The sequence below is a fragment of the Anolis sagrei genome, chromosome 4 (genome assembly GCF_037176765.1).
Source record: "Anolis sagrei isolate rAnoSag1 chromosome 4, rAnoSag1.mat, whole genome shotgun sequence".
NCBI lineage: Eukaryota > Metazoa > Chordata > Lepidosauria > Squamata > Dactyloidae > Anolis > Anolis sagrei.
In genome coordinates, this window is record NC_090024.1 from 177,648,978 (window position 1) to 177,661,453 (window position 12,476).

The 12,476-nt window shown below is 41.3% G+C and overlaps 1 protein-coding gene across 1 annotated transcript in view; it reads right to left on the reverse strand.

Annotated features, from left to right (window-relative positions):
* The window catches only part of LOC132773888 (cytochrome P450 4A24-like), a 32,980-nt gene extending 25,158 nt beyond the window's left edge, over window positions 1–7,822 (reverse strand). The window contains exons 1-4 of the mRNA XM_067467895.1: window positions 7,429–7,822; window positions 6,711–6,852; window positions 5,665–5,709; window positions 1,168–1,295 (exon numbers count right to left, since the gene is read on the reverse strand). Coding sequence (XP_067323996.1) covers window positions 1,168–1,295; window positions 5,665–5,709; window positions 6,711–6,852; window positions 7,429–7,671 — 558 coding nt within the window. The 5' untranslated portion in view covers window positions 7,672–7,822. The remainder of the gene's footprint in view (window positions 1–1,167; window positions 1,296–5,664; window positions 5,710–6,710; window positions 6,853–7,428) is intronic.
* Between the last annotated feature and the right edge of the window lie 4,654 nt (window positions 7,823–12,476).

A 12,476-nucleotide genomic window follows, 5' to 3' on the forward strand; every position in this document is an offset into this window, starting at 1 on the left:
CAATTAAAACAAAATTGAAATATAATTCCTATGCTGGTACAATATTTTTGGGACTTTGCCAACACTTTTCTCTCCAACCCTATGTTATATATCTTTTCTTTGCTCCTTTGAATCTTCGCATCATTACTGAGCTTATAATAAGAACAAATAAAAAGGAATAACCAGTTTATTTTACTGCTTTATTTTTGATATTATGAAATACATTAAATAGAAGGCAAACCAAAGTGAACTCTTTTATCTCAAATTATTGCAAGAATTCTCCTCAGCCCTGGGCAGAAGGCACGGTCAGGACAATAATCTGTTGGACAAAAGTCTTTCCTGACACTCAGCAGGAGGCCATCCACTGGCCACCTGAAACTTCCCCTTTGGGGGACCCAGGCAGCCTGTTATCCATCTTCAATAGACATTTCTGGACCTTTCCTTTGTCTTCCCAGCATAGGAAAATGTCTGGGAATCCAGCATCTAGTCTCCTTGCATCCTGGACCTGATATCATCATAATCCAATCAATTCTGGACATTTATCGCTTCCTACATTCCATTGATACATTCCATTGATACAGCCCCCTGGAGGCCTCACCACCTCCATTAGCCGATTGGAAGCCCAAAAGCTTCCCTGCCCAGCTGGGAGAGGATCCACTGTCACGTCATCACTGCCTCCTCCAATCAGCATGTGTGCTAGCTAAGTAATACCTTTCAACCAATTACAGGCCTGGGAAATACCAGACGGCTTTCTGGTGCTAGCCAATCAGAGAACCAGGAGGGAATTTCAAACCATAGCAATGATAGTGCATGGAAACTCTTATATATAAAGATGCTTGCTTTTTCCTTACAGTTAATGCTCGTACACCTTGAGCATGCTGTACAAACATCCAATCGCAGATTGACTAAGCTTCTGTTGTTTGCCTTCACACTGGTAAGATCCTGATTTCTGTCTCGGAACACTCGCAGTTAGCAGAACCCACTAGGCTTCCCTCGGTATCTGCGGGTCCTTGGAAAACTTCAATCTTTTTAGCATCAAGATCTTGGTTTCACACAAGAGAAGTAAAAGTCATCATCAAAGTTTTCCTTAGATTTCTGACTGTTGAACCTAACTACTACATTAAAGTGATGGCAGCTCCTATGAAGAAAGTGGACAGAACTTGTAGTCATAGCAATGAGAATGCCTACCAGCATCTGCTTGACTGATTCAGCCATGACAGTGGTGTAAGACTTGAGAATATCATAATGGAAACCTGGGGTCAGCAGTTTCCGGTGTTGCTGCCATTTAGGTCCATTCAGAATCAACAAGCCCTTTCCTACCAGGGAAAAGGAGAATGTCAGAAGCAAAAATCAAAAATATCTGTCTGGTTTTTTATGGTACAATCCACATACCCATGGGATCAGCACTGGAGGTTTCATTTACCCACATCTGACAAAATATATCCTTTCTGGGAATTTTATAGGTTACCTAGTTGATTTTGTAGTACAATTCTGCCAGACATTTTTGCCAACATTTCTAGTCTCTCCAAAGTGGCTCTGTGGTAGCTTCTGGTAGAAGTCATTAATTTCAAAATCCATGGTTTCCTGTTTCCATTGTAAGTTTAGGAATGTATCAGCAAGTGTTTTTATGGTACTTTTAAGGGTGCAGCTGTCTCTACACAGTGCACATACAGAAAACCAATATGCAGCTCATCCTTATTGGACTTGGCATGTTTTAATTATTTTTGTCACCACTTATATTATTGAGTTCCAAATGGCAAATTTCATATATGATTTCCTTATACAGTGTTCCCTCGCTACTTTACGGTTCACTTTTAGTGGACTCACTTTGCGGGTTTTTGAAAATATTAATATAAAATATAAAATATTTATGTCCAGTGGAGGCCAGGGACCCCGGAAGTGCAGCAGCCTGAGGTGCAGCGGGGAAGACCTGCCTTGCTGGCCTCCACTTGTAGTCATAGCAATGAGAATGCCTACCAGCATCTGCTTGACTGAGTCAACCATGACATTGTCTACTATGAAGTTTGGTGGCCTGAGTTGTGGCCAGAGGCGGCCCTAGGTAATTTTCAACAGTAAGCAAACAGTATTTTGGCGCCCCGCCCCCAACCAATCAGTGATACATATTTTCTGTTCATCGTGGGAGTTCTGTGTACCATATTTGGTCCAATTTCATTGGTGGAGTTCAGAATGCTCTTTGATTGTAGGTGATCTATACATCCCAGTAACTACAACTCGCATATGTCAAGGTCTATTTTCCCCCAAGAGCACCTCAAGAGCGCCCCTGGGCAAAATCAACTATACTGCAAATGCTTACTTTGCGTAATGGGTTGAGCTGCCCCTGGTTGGGGCGGGAAAGGCTACCTCCCTGGCCTGCTGATGCCTGCGTGGCTCTGGAGGCTATGCTGGGGTCTGCAGAGACCAGGGAGGCAGGCAGGTGCACTTGGGATGGGCCGGAAGGTGGGTAAGGAAGCGTGGGTAAGAAAATAATATATAAAATATTTAAAATAATGTTTACATATTAAAATTAATATGGCATCCCTACTTCACAGATCTTCAGTTATCGCGGGAGGTCCTGGAACAGAACCCCCACGATAAGTGAGGGAACACTGTACAATGATTTCTGTTAAGTACCACAAACATCTTATTCCTTAGCTGAGTTCTGTATTTCTTCCTGTCCTACATTCCAAAAAATGTATGTGCACTTGTTGCTGTCTGAGAGCACTGCCTTACGCTGTAGGATGTGGATGTTAAGTCTCCATGCTTTTGCATCCCTGTGTCTTGCCTTTTCATTCTTTCTTTCTCTAATACTTCTCCAGGAAAACTGTCACCATCCCATAGTGAAAGGTACTGCAGGCTTCTCTGTTTGCTTGTTTGATATTTATTTTGTTTGCCTTTCTTTCTGTATGAAACACAAAATGGCTAAATCTCTCTAAACCAGATTACAGCCTTTGGATGGGGAAGCAACAAGATCCATCAGGGAATTATGTTTAATAGTGTGCCATCATGTGGTGTGAATAGCCCACATAAATATTCAAACAGAAGATTAATAAAAATTAAGAAATGATAAAACCCCAATTTGGAGAGTGCCAAAGCTACTGCAGATCAGAATCCGTCACATTGAAATTTAACTCAGCAAACACTGAACCAAGCAATGTGGCCTGGCAGACATCCTCCACCCCAACAGAACTGTCTTAACTATATCTTGGATTCTTTCACATTACATAGGTATAGCAATACGAGTTCATTTTATCTGACATGCGACCTCATCAAAAAGGCCAGTCAATGCATTGCACTTTGTCTGACATCACTGTGAAAAGAGAGGGGCAATAGGGCAAATCTCTTACCACATGCACAGCTTTTTCTCAGCAATGCTACCCGCACAATATGTGGGAGCGTTGCCCTCCCAGAGAGCTGCCTGACATCGCTGTGAAAAGAGAAGAGCAATGGGGCAAATCTCTCACCCTGCACACAGCTCCTTCTCAGCAATGCTACCCATAACATATGTGGGAAGTGCTGCCATCCCAGAGAGGACAGGCAGGGTGCTCTGTTGGGGGGGGGGGGGAGCCTCCAGTGACACTTTCACCCCAGTTGGAGGTGAGGCCTCTGTCGGAATTCATATGACATTGTGTGATATCCAGCATGGGGCAGCATCTCCAAGACAGGGTGGAAGCATCCTAGGACACTAAACTTACTCCCATCTGATGAGGCCTGTAGTGATGCTTACCTAGTAGGCCGAAAGAGAAGCCTGGGATATCAGTAGGCGGGACTCCATTTTGGGAGTGTAAGCAAAGGAAGCAGACATCTTGAGAGGATAAAGTGAGAAGAGGGGAGGAACTGGAGATCTCTTAGGATTTGTTAGGACAGATGGGAGGAGTTAAGTCCTGAGAGGGAAAAGTGTCAGCTTCACAGAGAGAGAAGGGAGATTGGTTTTGGGAACAGAAGAGAGGAGAGGTATTTTTGGGGAGCTTAGATTTTTCTGACAGAGAATGTTTGTGATAGGCAAGGCTGCATTATTGGCCAGAACGGTCAAGTAGTCTCCTGGGTGCTTGTGTGGGTTTTACACAAGTGGTTTGCTCTCTGGTTAGAGTAGATTAGTTTATAGAGGACTCTGTTTAGAGTGAGGCTAATTGCTCTAGGGACAACCTGAGTAGGTTAGTCTGGGGAACTCACTGCTACTGTGTTATTGTAGAGTGAGGAGTTTTACTCGTGATTAAGTCAAAGTACCTGTTTAAAGAAACCATCAAGAATATTGTACTTCAGTAACCATTCAAGCTTGTGTGCCTCATTAAAGAAGATAGTTGCTTATTCGATCTTATCAATAAATATTTTCTCTATTTCAACTTTTATAGAAGCCTCAGTAGTAATTTATTCCTGTGGGAATAATTATAGAATCATAGAATCATAGAATCAAAGAGTTGGAAGAGACCTCATGGGCCATCCAGTCCAACCCCCTGCCAAGAAGCAGGAATATTGCATTCAAATCACCCCTGACAAATGGCCATCCAGCCTTTGCTTAAAAGCTTCCAAAGAAGGAGCCTCCACCACACTCCGGGGCAGAGAGTTCCACTGCTGAACGGCTCTCACAGTCAGGAAGTTCTTCCTAATGTTCAGATGGAATCTCCTCTCTTGTAGTTTGAAGCCATTGTTCCGCGTCCTAGTCTCCAAGGAAGCAGAAAACAAGCTTGCTCCCTCCTCCCTGTGGCTTCCTCTCACATATTTATACATGGCTATCATATCTCCTCTCAGCCTTCTCTTCTTCAGGCTAAACATGCCCAGTTCCCTAAGCCGCTCCTCATAGGGCTTGTTCCTTGATCATTTTAGTCGCCCTCCTCTGGACACATTCCAGCTTGTCAATATCTCTCTTGAATTGTGGTGCCCAGAATTGGACACAATATTCCAGATGTGGTCTAACCAAAGCAGAATAGAGGGGTAATTATAGCTGTTTTAACATCTTAACATCACAGTCATCTCAGGGAGCTAAGGAAGAGCTGGGTGGCAGGAAGAAGTTTACCTCAGAGAATCATCTTTAATATCCTAAAGTATTTTAGGTGGTGGCAGCAAATCTACCAGAGTACACACGTTACCTCATATATATATATAAACACTATGTGCCAAGAGTCAAATTCCTTTAAATTGGTGTCCAGCTGTGGGATTAGTAACTATGATCCCTTAGATTGGTGACAGCAGCATGATTTATTCTGAGATATAGTCCATGATCCTTTAGAAGGCCCCATATGGTTCCATTCACTCTGTAATCTCCAGATTTGCTGTTTAGGGAGCCATATTTAAAACTTTCTAGTGAAGATCTCCAGTGCATCATCAGTTTACAAGCCTTAGTATTACATGGGATGGAGCAGTGCTCCCTTTCACACTACATAATTTTAGTTCTCTGATTTTAAGTGCTCTGGCGATATCCTATAAGATCCTAAAGTGTGTAGTTTTGGCTACTTGGTGAGAATTCTAAATCTGTGTTTCAAATTTTCAAATTTCAAATTTAGTACAGATGTAAACATCTGACTGCCAAGCAAGTTTAGTTGAAATGCCGTAGCAAAATGAACACATTTGCTGTGTAAGCCCTCCAGCAAATTTATGTGAATAAATTTGAAGCACATATGTGTATGTCTGATGTCACAAGCTTAACACAGAGTACAGTTATCTGTATAATTAGAAAAGAATTATACATACCAATCCATGGAATTAGGAAGCCATATACTAGAGAAGATTTAGGATCTAAATAATGATATAAACCAGAGAGGAGATCATTACATGATATGATATAGTTTTTTGTGAGCACAAATGATAAAGGTTTCATTTTCTAAACTTTACTCTGTAACCACAAACCATGGAATTCTCTTTACACATATCTCCCCCCCCCCCCCCCCCATCTCCTTAAGTGGACAGACACAGAGCATGATCACATTTCTTTGCAGGCTGGAATGTGAGCCAATGTTTCGAAAGAGTGGACTATGAACAGAATAGAGCAGTGTGACTAATTCAGCTACTCTCTCTGTGTTTGTGCATGGAGTGGGGTAGTAAGCAAGTAGCTGAACCAACAAATGCATTTGTCTGAAATCAATGTAGCTTGTTCATGTTAAGGACCTCATTACATAGATGAGGTTCAGCATTGTGATTTGCCTGTCTCCATGGCAAATTGGGGGAGCAGTGAGGAAATCCCAGCAGCTGACGCTTCCCCATCACATGCCTTAATTCCACAGTATCCCCATTGTTCCTAATGGCACGCGGGAAGGTACCATGTTGGCTGTGCAGTGTCCTACCATGCTGGAAGTCAGCCTATGTCATCTGATCATACCAGTTCCATGAGTGAACTGGGATAGAACTATTCTAGGATACTTATTTTTTCACATGAGATGAGGTCATAAGTCACTGTTACATGGTTTAACAAGTGTCTTATACATTAAGCTTTGAAAATAATTTTAAAATACCCAAGAAGTCTCATGTTCCAGAGCACATGCAGTTAGTCACATTTTGCTGGCTAGAGTCAAGAGAGAGACTGATCTACAACAGGCATCACAAAGATATATATGTCACAAACAGAATGTTGTTCATCTCTGCTTTTCTACTTGCTTGTCCTTAAATCTGAAATGAAATTAAACTCAAATGGATTTTTAAATATCAGGAAAACAAACAGCCTCATAAACTACTGCTGTGGAATAAAGGTGTGAAATGCCCTCATATGATCAGAGAAGGAAAAAAGAGAATAAATTTCTTACCACTTCTGTTAAGGACTACTTTTGCATATTCAGGATGGTTGATGACCATGGCAACTAAAAATTGTCCATACCATAGCTGATGACATCGTGGGTATTTTTCTGTCCAGGATGCCGCAGACAAAAACTCTTCCTCTGGTGTCATCTACATTATATGTTTGAATTTGAAAATATCAGTTTATGTGCATTCTGGGAATTAGGTTTGCATCTCTAGTCAGTGATTCTAGTAGTTTTAGAAAATGAGGCATAAAACTCAAGTTAATGCATATTAAGCAAAAACACATTTCTGACTATGAAGTTTGTAGCATTTGTCTTCTACATGTGTTGACACTTAAAATCACATTTATTTTTCTTACTTTCTCTCCCTCTCCCTTAAACAAACTGGCTGTCATCTTTCTCCTCTGCCTGGGATATCCTTTACCATTAAGGGGAAAACCTTTACCTTTACTTACACCTAGGAAGGCTAGGATGCCTCCTTCCTTACTCTCCTCCCCTTGGCAAATAAGAATATTCTTATTCCATCTAGCTTTTAGAAACTGCTTGTGATTCACTTTTAATGATGTATTGTGCTGTTTGGTTGAGATTTTTTTACATTATATTTTGATGATTCATGAAATTGCTTTAAACCTGTATGTTGTTTATTTTTTTAAATAATGCACATATTTTTTGTACAAAACAGCACACACCTAAACACACAATGCAGTTCCTGGAGTCAGCTTACCTTGTGGATATGACCATACAACCAGTGTGTGGGAGGTAGTGCAAAACACTGGAGAGCATTGATCAGGTGCTGCCTGTGCCGAAACAGCTGGATGACTTTCAAGATGGCATATGTAAGGGTTAAAAGAAGTACAAGATGAAAAATCTGACGGGAATCCTGAGGCAGCCAAGAATTACTGACAGACTCTGACAGGGTGTTCACACTTTTCTCTGTGTTTCGTGATGTCTCTCTGTTTTCTTCCATTCTGCTTCTCTTGCTCAAATTGCTAGGCTTGCTATAAACTCCAGACCTCCTGACAGCTGCTTTCTCGTCTATTGAAAGGCTATCTTGTCTTCAGTGATTAACCTAGAATCAGAATGCATGAGACATGAAGTACAAGCTAGGAAATTCACTATAAAACTATCAAGTTACAAAACCTGTTCTGTCAGAGAGGGCTGAACCAAGTTTCAGCCAATAAAACTCACTCTCGTCAACTGTGGTGTTTGTCTTTCTTTCTTTTTTGCTCTTGAACAATAAGTAACGAAACATATATCTAAAACAGGAGATCTGTGGCAATTCATGGTAAACTGCAGGGGACACAGCTCCCTGTTCATCTCCAGAACATTCCATTTAAATCTTTTTGATGGTTTTTGAAGCTGCTTTTCAGCTGTCCTGTGCTAAGCCTCTTGTGAGAAGGAGGGGATGGATCCACCAACTAAGTATAAATCAAGTCTTTCTTCTTTCCTTGAATACAATCAAAACCTCATTTGGACTGCAGTATAACATCCCTTTAATTGCCATGGCTTAATGCTTTCAAATCCTGGAACATATAGGCCCCTTCTGCACTGTCCTTATAGCCCAGGATCTGATCACAGGTGATCTGCTTTGAACTGGATTGAGTCTCAACTGCCATATTATCTGGTATAAACAAATAATCTGAGATCAGATCTTAGGATATAGGGCAGTGTTGAGAGGGACTCAGGTATCAAAATAGCCACAGAGGATTTGAAGCATGCCTCTTCTTAGAAATACTAAAGATCACTTTTACTATAAAAATGCCTTGTTTGTTGGCTCTAAGCACATGATTTGCAGAAGATGGGATGCAATTATTATAAGATAAACAAGTGCCAGAGATTTAGGGAAAAGGATGGAAATACTATTTGGGGACATGAGACATTTACTGTTGTATGTCATGCATACGATATGTTGGTGGCTGCAAATGTGAGGGGCATAGAGATAACAGGCTAATGAAATTTAGCAGTTGAAGCCATTTCTTGACTTTCATTTGTTCTCGACTGCCGTTCCATCTTGTCTTCTGCCTATATCATCACTTGAGAGGCCCCTCCCCCTTCTGGCACCAATGGCTGCTCTGGCCAGAGTGAAGACAGAAGGGAGCAGAAGACACTTCCATCTTGTATATTGTATATACATATAATATAATAGTAGTAATAATAATTCAATATTATAATTATAATTATATATTTACATTACATGTAATATTACTAATAATATTACAATATAATGGTATAGTTCAATATAGTAATATATACTGATATTGCACTATGCTAATAATATAATGTATTGTATGAAAATATATGCTGTAAGCCGCGCTGAGTCCCCTTCGGGGTGAGAAGAGCGGCATATAAATGCTGTAAATAAATAAATAAATAAATTTATATACCGTCCCTCTCAGCCCGCAAGTGACTCAGGACGATTTACAGTCGGTACCGAGACCATAAAATACAATTTCAATATAATAAAACAATCGAATAATAAAACCATAACAGAATCAATAAAATCAACAAAAACATGTATCATTAGGGTCTCCTCATTAAAAACATTGTCCAATCACATCATCAAACCATTCCATTTTCTTATGTCTGTTACACTGTATTTGCAAATGCCTGCTCAAAAAAGCCATTCACAATAAGGACAGAAATTTGTTGTATTTATTCATTCTTTATCCCTGAATAGAGAGGAAAATATAAATACTGAAATAAATAGACGGATACATAAAGGCTATATTGTGATAATATAACTTTATTAGGTGAACAAAAAAGGCATGGAAAGTCCTTATGCAAGCTTTCAGAACAACAGGTTTCTTTATCATTTTGACCTTCGATCATGATCGGCAAGGGCACCCTATATTTACATAACTAGAATACAGGTTTGGACCTGAAATAACCTGAAAGAAGGATAATAATCTAAGCAAGTTTTGACCTGTGAATTGCCTTACAAATATGAACTGTAAAGTATAGTCCCAACTCAATAAACTAACAAACAAGGGTTATTTTAAGCAATTGTTTCCAAAGATATTTAAAGGGGAAAGTCTGTAACAGATAACTGTGTGTTTAGGAATTCAACTCCATTTCAGAAAGCTACTCCTAGCCCGCAGATCCTAGGGCAGACACCCAGGCCAGGATCTTTGGTGGGGCCTCCTTCCTACCACTAAGGTTAAGAGCAGTCTGATGCTCTACGGGATTTAGGATAAAATAAGTCAGTTTAAATGATTACACAAAAGTAGTATTTATTTTTTAACTATATGGAAATACATATTCTAAACTTACAAGAATATTATACATTATCTTAAAAGTATATTTTCTAGTTTTTCTTGTAAATTTTTCAATAGCTTCATTAAAATAAATTTGCTTAGCTAAATCATTCTCTCTGAGAGCTGCTCCCCCCAGGATATCAAATGAGGAAAATAGAGGACACTGCACCCTATTTTTCAGCTTAACAGCTCTGTGGATGGCAAGGCCAAAGCTTCTCCCATCTGGACCGTCTTGGACAGCATGTTTCTCTTCTCCCTTCTCCACACAAAGGTGGCCAAGGCAATCCTTTCCTATCTCTCCCTCCCCTTCCCACCCCCTTTCTGAGCTTCCTTATTCTCAGTGTCTTCACTTTTTGAGATCATTTACACTGAGATAATAACTGGGCCAATTCCAAAGTCACAGTCAGTATGTCCAAAGATGAAGTATTAATGAATCATGGGACATACCTCCTCTTGTCCCCCTTCAGTCCATTAACATGGCAGCAAATCCAGAAGTGTGTGTGGGGGGGGGGGGGGGGGGGGGAGAGAAAGAGAGAGAGAACTCTCCAAAGAGGCCTCCAAAGAAAGAAAGAGAAGAATCATAGAATCATAGAATCAAAGAGTTGGAAGAGACCCCATGGGCCATCAAGTCCAACCACCTGCCAAGAAGCAGGAATATTGCATTCAAATCACTCCTGACAGATGGCCATCCAGCCTCTGTTTAAAAGCTTCCAAAGAAGGATTCTCCACCACACTCCGGGGCAGAGAGTCCCACTGCTGAACGGCTCTCACAGTCAGGAAGTTCTTCCTCATGTTCAGATGGAATCTCCTTTCTTGTAGTTTGAAGCCATTGTTCCGCGTCCTAGTCTCCAAGGAAGCAGAAAAGAAGCTTGCTCCCTCCTCCCTGTGGCTTCCTCTCGCATATTTATACATGGCTATCATATCTCCTCTCAGCCTTCTCTTCTTCAGGCTAAACATGCCCAGCTCCTTAAGCCGCTCCTCATAGGGCTTGTTCTCCAGACCCTTGATCATTTTAGTCGCCCTCCTCTGGACACATTCCAGCTTGTCAATATCTCTCTTGAATTGTGGTGCCCAGAATTGGACACAATATTCCAGGTGTGGTCTAACCTGGAATAGAGGGGTAGCATTACTTCCCTAGATCTAGACACTATGCTCCTATTGATGCAGGCCAAAATCCCATTGGCTTTTTTTGCCGCCACATCACATTGTTGGCTCATGTTTAACTTGTTGTCCACGAGGACTCCCAAGATCTTTTTCACACGTACTGCTCTTGAGGCAGGCATTGTCCCCCATTCTGTATCTTTGCATTTCGTTTTTCCCGCCAAAGTGGAGTATCTTGCATTTGTCACTGTTGAACTTCATTTTGTTAGTTTTGGCCCATCTCTCTAATCTGTCAAGATCGTTTTGAATCCTGCTCCTGTCCTCTGGAGTATTGGCTATTCCTCCAAATTTGGTGTCGTCTGCAAACTTGATGATCATGCCTTCTAGCCCTTCATCTAAGTCATTAATAAAGATGTTGAACAGGATTGGGCCCAGGACGGAACCCTGCGGCACTCCGCTCGTCACTTCTTTCCAGGATGAAGAGGAAGCATGGGTGAGCACCCTCTGGGTTCGTCCATTTAACCAATTACAGATCCACCTCACCGTAGTTTTGCCTAGCCCACACTGGACTAGTTTATTTGCCAGAAGGTCATGGGGGACCTTGTTGAAGGCCTTACTGAAATCCAGGTACTCTACATCCATGGCATTCCCCGCATCTATCCAGCTTGTAACTCTATCGAAAAAAGAGATCAGATTAGTCTGGCATGACTTCTTTTTGAAAAATCCATGTTGATTATTAGCGATGACCACATTTGTTTCTAAGTGTTTGCAGACCACTTCCTTAACAATCTTTTCCAGAATTTTGCCCGGTATCGACGTGAGGCTGACTGGACAGTAATTGTTTGGGTCATCCTTTTTTCCCTTGAAGATTGGGACCACATTGGCCCTCCTCCAGTCTGCTGGAATTTCTCCTGTTCTCCAAGAACTCTCAAAGATTATTGCCAATGGTTGCGAAATGACTTTTGCTAGTTCCTTCAGTACTCTTGGGTGTAGTTGATCTGGCCCTGGAGACTTGAACTCATTTAGAGTGGCCAGGTATTCCTGGGCGACTTGTTTCCCAATTTGGGGTTGGATGTCCTCTAATCTTTCATCCACTCCATCTTGCTGAGGTTGAAAATGACTTTCTTTTTGTGAGAAGACCGAGGCAAAGAAGGCATTAAGTAGTTCTGCCTTTTCCCTACCCCCTGTCAGCATTGCCCATCTTCTCCTCGAAGAGGCCCTATCGCCTCCTTGTTTTTCCTTTTTCTACTGACATAAGAAAAGAAGCCCTTTTTATTGTTTTTAATGTCCCTGGCAAGCCTGAGCTCGTTTTGTTCTTTAGCCTTGCGGACCTTTCCCCCACAGGTGTTGGCTATTTGTTTGAATTCTTCTTTGGTGATTTCTCCCTTTTTCCACTTCTTGTGCATGTCTCTTTTGT